At 42.0% G+C, this 8,345-nt stretch overlaps 2 protein-coding genes across 2 annotated transcripts; one reads left to right on the forward strand and one right to left on the reverse strand.

Moving 5' to 3' along the window:
• The first annotated feature begins 715 nt into the window (after positions 1 to 715).
• On the forward strand, positions 716 to 4,615 carry LOC127773656 (protein IQ-DOMAIN 2). Its single transcript, XM_052299793.1, has 6 exons — positions 716 to 1,110; positions 1,206 to 1,294; positions 1,800 to 2,087; positions 2,999 to 3,214; positions 3,403 to 3,522; positions 3,620 to 4,615. Exons 2-6 carry the CDS (start codon positions 1,220 to 1,222, stop codon positions 4,343 to 4,345), a joined length of 1,425 nt encoding a protein of 474 aa, XP_052155753.1. The 5' UTR covers positions 716 to 1,110; positions 1,206 to 1,219; the 3' UTR covers positions 4,346 to 4,615.
• Positions 4,616 to 4,720: 105 nt separating this feature from the next.
• LOC127773657 (exonuclease V, chloroplastic) lies at positions 4,721 to 7,894 on the reverse strand. The gene is made up of 7 exons (XM_052299794.1): positions 7,546 to 7,894; positions 7,366 to 7,470; positions 6,924 to 7,045; positions 6,628 to 6,777; positions 5,747 to 5,900; positions 5,422 to 5,498; positions 4,721 to 5,309 (listed from the first exon to the last, which is right to left on the reverse strand). Exons 1-7 carry the CDS (start codon positions 7,858 to 7,860, stop codon positions 5,099 to 5,101), a joined length of 1,134 nt encoding a protein of 377 aa, XP_052155754.1. The 5' UTR covers positions 7,861 to 7,894; the 3' UTR covers positions 4,721 to 5,098.
• Between the last annotated feature and the right edge of the window lie 451 nt (positions 7,895 to 8,345).

An 8,345-nucleotide genomic window follows, 5' to 3' on the forward strand; every position in this document is an offset into this window, starting at 1 on the left:
CATATATGCTAGTTTGCTGTCCTTTCACACTGAACTAAAAATCATCCTCTATAATTTGTTTGCTCCTAGTGTATATATATTGTAAAATTGTACACAACATAGACGCAGGATTTATTGGCTGTCACAGCTTAATAAGTAGGATCATATCTATAACTGATTAATGCTGACACAACTTTTTTGTTAGCTGATGAAGCACTCAATAGAGTAACTTATGACTGAAGGCAAGTCTCCACTAACTATGCTGAGTGCTATGGCCATTCAGACAAGCAGGGTCCTGATGAAGGCCCGGCCTTGCAAGTTGCAACTAATCTCCTCTCCTAATCCCAAAAGGCAATCACTCATATGCTTGTGGGGTTGTGTCATCATAATTCAGAGTTCAGATAATCACTGTTAGTTACAACTTCAGTGTTTTGGATGATCACTAGCAGTTTGTTATGACTAGTAGTGCTACATATCTTCAGTGCTACATCCACCTGATCCTATCAAGCCTTAAGAATACATAAATACACATAAGCACACAAGTCCAAAATAAATCATACTATGAGTAATTGGATGCCTTCAAGAAAATATTTCTATATTAGCAGTGTATTATATATAATGGAGATTCCAGTTGTATTATTATTTCACACTTTTCTGTCTCCAAGCTGTCCACAGTCCTCTTCCCACTGATGAGAGAGAGTTGCAAGAATTTGCAAGAAGCACCAAGAAAGTGTACCCAAAGAAGCACTTCAGCTGCTCTCACCAGTCACCACTCCCATCCAAGAGATCCCAGCAGCTTAGAGCCTCTACTACAACAGCTTCCAACTTCCAAGAACCCATTTTTTTCCTTTCCTCCTCCTCCTCCTGCTCTGGCTGGCTCTGGGCTGGCCGTGCCCTCCTGTCAGTCCTAGCTCCAGCTAGAATCCCTCCTTGTTCATCCACCACCACCATCCACATGATTGCATTTGTGCAGATTCCTGGAGAATTAAGCTGTCCTCTCATGCCGATCTGACACACCTTGTTGTTGTTGTTGCTGCTGGTTGCCGCACAACCGAAAGGGGGGATTATTTGGCCCTCTTTCTCTTTCCTTTCGCAGGAAGATTTGGTGATTCTTCTTCTGAGGGCTCCTCTGTATGTGCTCTTTCCCATCCCATTGTGCCATTTTTTGTAGGATAGATCTGGGGATGTTGCAGATCTGATCGGTAATTTTCTTTGGTTTTCTTCAGAAGGATTTGGGAGGATGGGGAAGAAGGGGAAGTGGTTTGGAGCTGTCAAGAAGGTGTTCAGCCCTGAATCCAAGGAGAAGAAGGAGGAGGTAAATGATTCTTGGGGTTCGTTTGAATAGGCCCTTTTGTTTCGAATTTAGAAAGTTCAATCTGGATTCGATCAGGATTTGTAGTTTTCCGTCTGAATTGCAAACAATTCTGTTTTTCAGTGAGGTCTCAATTGTGTTGTGATAAAAGTTTCAATTTTTTCTTGTTCCAATTAGCGATGAGCACATTGGTTCTAGTTTTGGACCTGGTTGATATCAAAATCTCACTTTTATTGTTACTACTTTAAGGGAGGCGCTCTTTTGGTGACCATTGCACATAATTTCAAAATCCCAAGGAATTTTCACCCATGTCATGGTTTCAATTGGCATTCTTTAATTGCCATTCAGTAATTTGAGAAGAATACATAACATATTTCCTCTTGAAATTGATTGTCTTCACTGATTTATATGACCAAATTATCATATTATCTTCCGCAATTACTATGTCTTACTCCAATTTGAGCTGAACTGCAACCACAACTCAAACTTTGTCCATTGAAATGAACAGAGACTGAGGAGAAAATTAGCAGCTAGTAACCCGAACCCGCCAGATCTAACCCCTTCGGCTTCTCTGGAAGTCAATGTTTCGGTGCCACCCCCTCCACCTCCTCCACCTGTTCAACAGATTGAAGAGGTTAAGGTCCCTGAAGTTGAGCAGGAGCAAAGCAAACATGTCACTGTGGAGGCTGTACCTGAGGCTGTCCCCGTACCCGCACAGACATCGTCATTGCCACCTGGTGTATCAAGGGAAGAGCAAGCTGCAATCAAGATCCAGACCGCCTTCCGAGGTTACCTGGTAATGTGAAATAGCTCTTGAATTCAGCTATCTGATTGCATTTTCATTACATTTTACTCAGTTGTCTGAGAATTCGTCGTGGCTATTTATTTCATCAGCTGCTTTCATTTACCACTGTGTTGGTGCAAATATTACAAAGGTGGTTGTGTTGAGTTTTTTATTTATGCTGGCTGCTGATTAGGTCATTGCAATTTGAGGTTAGACGCTAAAAGAACAGTTCTTGTATAGTTTTGTGATTTTGTCTCCTCATCAACATGACTGCACATGAAAGCAAATGTCTGCTGGTGGCCAACTGGCCATCCTGAGATTTTTTTTCTCTTTTCCTGTAGAAATTTTAGGTATTGGCAGCTCACCAATCAATCAACCGGTAGTTGGCTGGTTGCTGTTAATTTGAAGTGAGACTCTTGATTGAAGTATCTTAGGTATTTACAGTTCCTGTATTCTTTTCATAATGTTGTGTGGTAAAAACAAGCTTCTATGATTCAGGGGTAAACTTTTCTTGTGTGACCTGTGCACCTGGGGTAACTTCAAACTTATAGTTTGGTTCCTCTCCTTTGAAGTAGTCGTTTTGTTGTTTATTTGTTTCTGCATATGTTTGTTGACATGATCTACGAAAAAATCTTGGCAAGTATAAGAAATTAGTTCTTGATCAACTGGCAGTTGGTGGAAGCCACCTTTCATTACTAATTTTGATTCTTAATCATTTTTTGATGTTGATGGATTTGTTGGTCAGGCTTATTGATGCCCCTTGTCCCTTCATACAAAGATAACATTTCTTGAAGTCGACTTAGCAGCAGTATATTCTGTTCCTTGGAAAACATGATAGCAAATTTTAAAACTTGACCTAGCGAGAAGTAAAAATTTTGTTACTTCTATAATATATTGACCATTTCATCGCTGCAATAATGCAGGCAAGGAGGGCATTACGAGCTCTGCGGGGACTTGTCAGATTGAAGTCACTGGTTGAGGGTAACTCGGTTAAGCGTCAAGCTGCAAGCACTCTGCGTTGCATGCAGACTCTAGCACGGGTGCAGTCGCAGATACGTTCAAGGAGGCTGAAAATGTCAGAGGAGAACCAGGCCCTCCAGCGCCAGCTTCTGCTGAAACAGGAGCTGGAGAGTTTGAGGGTAGGCAAACTATCTCAAAACCTTGCAATCTGTCGATAAAATATTTCCTAGGATACTATTATTATTAGTTCTATTGTAAATAAATTTTGCTTGATGAGAACTCTAGTATGCAGTTGTTCTACATCTCTCAGAAAATCATAAAATATCATTGGGAGCATTAAACATACTCTATTTGTGAATCATATCAGATGGGGGAGCAGTGGGATGACAGCACTCAGTCTAAGGAACAAATTGAGGCGAGTCTTATAAGCAGGCAAGAGGCTGCAGTAAGAAGGGAGAGGGCGCTCGCATATGCATTTTCACATCAGGTAGATATCTGTGCTTCTCAATGACAGATGCCAATCTGTACTCTGACTCACTCAACCACACATGCTTAAAATGTTTCGAAACTTCTGTCTTCTGCAGTGGAAGAGCACTTCAAGGTCAGTCAACCCAATGTTTGTAGACCCTAACAACCCACAATGGGGATGGAGCTGGTTGGAACGCTGGATGGCAGCAAAGCCTTGGGAGGGGCGTGCCGGGACCGACAAGGAGAGCAACCTTGACCGTGCATCAGTGAAGAGTGCAAGCTTGAATCTTGGAGAGGGTGAGATCACAAAAGCCTTCAACCGTAGGGGATCCAAGCCAGACAAGTCATCACCAACAACTCCAAAGCTGACCCGTCCAGCCTCCCGTCAATCCCCTTCAACTCCCTCCGCAAAAGTGTCACCGATCTTTGCAAAGAAGAAATCCGCGACACCGAAGAATGGGCTCTCACAGGTTGATGACGACGCGAAGAGTGTGTTCAGTGTCCAGTCTGAACGACCGAGGAGGCACAGTATAGCCACGTCAACCGTGCGTGACGACGAGAGCCTCGCAAGCTCCCCATCTGTGCCAAGCTACATGGCTCCCACAAAATCTGCAAGAGCTAAGTTGCGCCTCCAAGGATCTGCAGTGACCGATGGTGCAGAGACACCACCGGAGAAAGTAGCCTCTGTTGGTTCAGTGAAGAAGAAGCTGTCCTTCCAAGCTGGAATGGCGCCGCCTTCTCCGATGAGGCGGCATTCGGGCCCTCCCAAGGTGGAGGTGGTGAAGGACATTGCTGAGCCACCACAGCCAGAGGCCTTGGTGATCAATGGTGGAAGCAAGTGACTCGTATGACAAGTACCAGGAGGGAGCAATGGATTCTGCAGATATATTTCATCCAATGAACAAAGGTTTAAGATTATATATCAGCTGTATGAGTTGCCGGCATTGTTTTTCCAGTTATAACCACATTATTTGCTCTAGCAGATTCGCAAGTACCCTGCCAGTCGATTCCATTTGTTGTTTCTGTAAAACTATATCGATTTGTCACTTGAAACCTTTGGTGTTTGTATGTAAACAAGTCTCTTCTATTTATGTGAGCCACATATTTCTTTTTGTGAAGATCCCTCTGAAGTCTGAACAGTGCAATCGCAGTTTCAGAGTTTGTTGTATGGCACAAACAAAGCATTCCTATCTGTCTAAAGACCATCAGAGAAAAAAAAATATTCGGACAAGTGAAAACCTAATGTCACCAGATCAAAGCAAAAAATCACACTATATTAATAATCATAAGAAATTTACATTTGAAGTTAAAATTCCACAATAGCAAATTCCATGAAGTTATCTCATTGTGTACAACAAAAATATTCCTCTTTATAACAACCTGATCAACATCTAAGTTATAATGCTGCATACAGCGTAAAATCTTACATTGATCTACATATCATCATCAAAGAACAAGAAGAACAAATGAAAGAACGAACATAAGGCGCTTCAAATGTTCAAATTCATCGCTACGACTGGTTCTTCAGTCAGGCGTAAAAGAATCTCACTAAACTTTGACCTATAGCAATCTTCAATGCTACATTTGTTTTTTAGTCAGCAACATCTTGATGTGGAAGCATTTATTGGGCAATTATTTGCAAATTTGCAGAAACTGCATTTCCACCTCTCTTCTTCACTCACAAATTTAGGCTCCCGTGCTCCTTGCCAGAAGCTGAGGACTTCCTGAAATTGATCCTTGAGCCACCTAGCATCATAAGAGAACTGGTATTCTTCAAGCAGGGAATTGTCCGCTTGTAGCTCATATCTGCACCAGTTTAGCATGTCATTTGCAAGAGCTCACTACACTAGTGATTAGGCATTCAGTAGTCAGGTACTACAGGTCATGTGCAGGCTGTAAACCTGTAACTCATATTTACCTCAAGAGCAGCTGTTCCTGAGACCGTGGTAGTGTATGGCAGGTGACCTTGAAATATTTCAATACATCTTCTAAGGTCTACGAAGAGAAACCATGTCACAAGTTACAACTCGCAAAGATACTAGAATTATAACTTTGTGAAAAAGTAGCATGAGCATCCTAATTTTAGCAATCACTTGCTGGAATGTTCAGTATAGTATATTAGCACTATACTGCTCATGGAATGGAATGATTTCCCATAAACAGCTGGTAATTCAAATCACAGTGCCTGTACAGTAACAGGAAACAATTCAAACTGTAGAAAATTTGAGGCATGGAATTGGCACCTTTGCATTGAGCCCCAACAATCTAATGTATTGCTTGATATCGTCTGATAACAAGTAACCGGGGTCCAGGTCAAAATAGCTGAAGAAATTCTCTGCTGGGAATTTCTCACTGATCAAATTGTCCCATAGATACTTGTAACACATCACCTGAAGCCTGCCACAAAAATATCAACCAGAGAACGATACAAACTTCACAGCTGCAAGCTTGCATCATCATAGAGAGGCAAAACAGTAAAACTAGTAGAGAACTCCACATACTGATACTACTTATCATCTGAATTTTATTCTTAAACAGTAAGGCTCACCAATTTACCTTTTCATTTTTCTAGATAATGTCCAATTTACCTTTTCATACGAAATAAGATATATCTGTCTCTTAGATGGCGCAATAAATGGGATACCAGTGCTACTCTTTTTTTTTTTTTTTTTTTTTTTGTAAAAGGTGTACTTGCCAAGTATCATCAACTTGGATTAATTTATCCACATACTGAATAATTGACCCCAGAGTTGCTTCCTAACAATACTCACAAGATACTATAATCAGAATAAAAGGATACTACCAGTCTACCATTACAGATCTAGGTACAAGCTAAATTTGTTTGAAAGAAAAATGTTAAGTATTTAAGTGTGCTCTAGCAAAAAATGATCTTTGAAATCTTCTTTGTAACTATGGTGTGATTGTCAATGGCACTGTTAATATACCAATCAAGCATCAAATACAACTTTGTATAATTCCAGATCAAAGCAGAAGTCACTTGAAGGGAATCACCATTCACCATTCATTATTCAAGGGAACACGCATTTGAAGCTAAGCTTAAGTATGTACTACTACCTGCCAATAAAACTTTTGTGGTGTCTACATTTTGTGATTAAGAGCAAACCTTCCATTTCTTTTTTGTGCTTCTGAGGGAACTGTTGGTTTATAACGTGTCTTTGTATCCACCAGGATAGGATGGACTGAAATACCATCTGGAGGCATTCGGAGTTCATCAATAACACCTATCATCCATGAACCTTCAACGACCCCAATTCTGCAATGACATGATATAGAATCAATTTTACTGAAAGTAATGTTAACGAAATAAAAATGTTTTCTATCCTCTGTAAATCAACACCGCAGCCAAGATGCACTACTGGTTTGGAGAAGTATACACATAAGAACATGTCAGGTGCTTACACGGGGATTTCCCTAGTGATGCCCTCCAACATTAACTGGTTTGCTCCGACGATAAAGTTCATGAATTTCACTGCCCACGATTCTTCTGCGGATCTAATGGTGACTTCGACTCTCTCGATAACCTGCTCCAAAATGAAGTAAATCAAAACCGAAATAAATCGGTAGTTAGCTCCCATTCCCAAATAAAGGAACAAATGGTTGTCTTCTTCAGAAATTGAGAAAACTCAATATGGCTATGAAGCTCATGATAACATCAAATCAATCATACGCAATCACTAGAAATGTGACTTAATTTCAGATAAGCTCTGCATGGTATAACATCATGATGAACAAAACAATGGCAATCTCAATATGGCATTATCATTTCAGTGCATTTCAAGGTAGAAAAATGTGAAGGCAGCATTCTGCTTGGAAGATCCCAACACTGCAGTGCAGGGCTCACCTCTTGCTCGAGCTGGGCATGGCGCTCGGACCCGGCCTTCATGGCCTGCGTCATCTCCGGCTTGCCGTGCTCCAGCACGAACTCCTGCTGCTTATCGCACCATTCCTGCCACAAGGACGCACGCCGCCGTCAGAATCACTGAGAATGGAAGAACACAAACACAAGGCGATGCAGCTTTACCGTGGCGGTGATGTCGGTGACGGCGAGCGCGCGGCGGTCGCGGAACCGCGCGAGCAGAGACCCCCTCCGCGGCGTCGGGAGAGGTGGGGAGTCCTCGATGTCGCCGCCGGAGGCGGCCGAGTAGGCCGCGCAGGAGGAGAGCTGGACCGCTCGGCGGGCGGCGGCGGAGGAGAGGACCGGGCGGGATGCTGCCGCGGCGGCGGAGAGCGCGGCCTCGATGAGCGCCATCTCCTCGTCGCTGACGATCTCCACGGGGAGGTCTCCGATCTCACTCGCGGTGGCGGGGGGCGGCGCGTCGGCGGCGGAGGAGCGCATCGGAGTCGGAGGAGGAGATGGGGGTCGGGTCACCAACCACACAAAAATTTTGAAAATTTTGACCACTGACCGTTCAAAATAATCCTCTAAATTCAAATTTAAAATTTAAAATTGACGTCACAGCCATTTAGGCCTAGTACTATACTCCCTCCGTTTCTAAATTTGACGCTGTTGATTTTTTTAAAATATGTTTGACCGTTCGTGTTATTAAAAAAATTTAAGTAATTATTAATTCTTTTCTTATCATTTGATTTATTGTTATATATATATAGTTTTGCATATTTCATAAAAGTTTTTGAATAAGACGAACAGTCAATCATGTACTGAAAAGTTAACGTCAAATATTTAGAAACGGAGGGAATATTAATTAATTGATCACTGCAATCCATTGATCATAATATGAATTTCAGCAACATCTTTTTCTTCAGTCTGCGAAAAACTAACCGACTGAATCTTACCCTCTCTGAATTGTGAAACATGAACGG

The sequence above is a fragment of the Oryza glaberrima genome, chromosome 5, assembly GCF_000147395.1.
Source record: "Oryza glaberrima chromosome 5, OglaRS2, whole genome shotgun sequence".
Taxonomy (NCBI): Eukaryota; Viridiplantae; Streptophyta; class Magnoliopsida; order Poales; family Poaceae; genus Oryza; species Oryza glaberrima.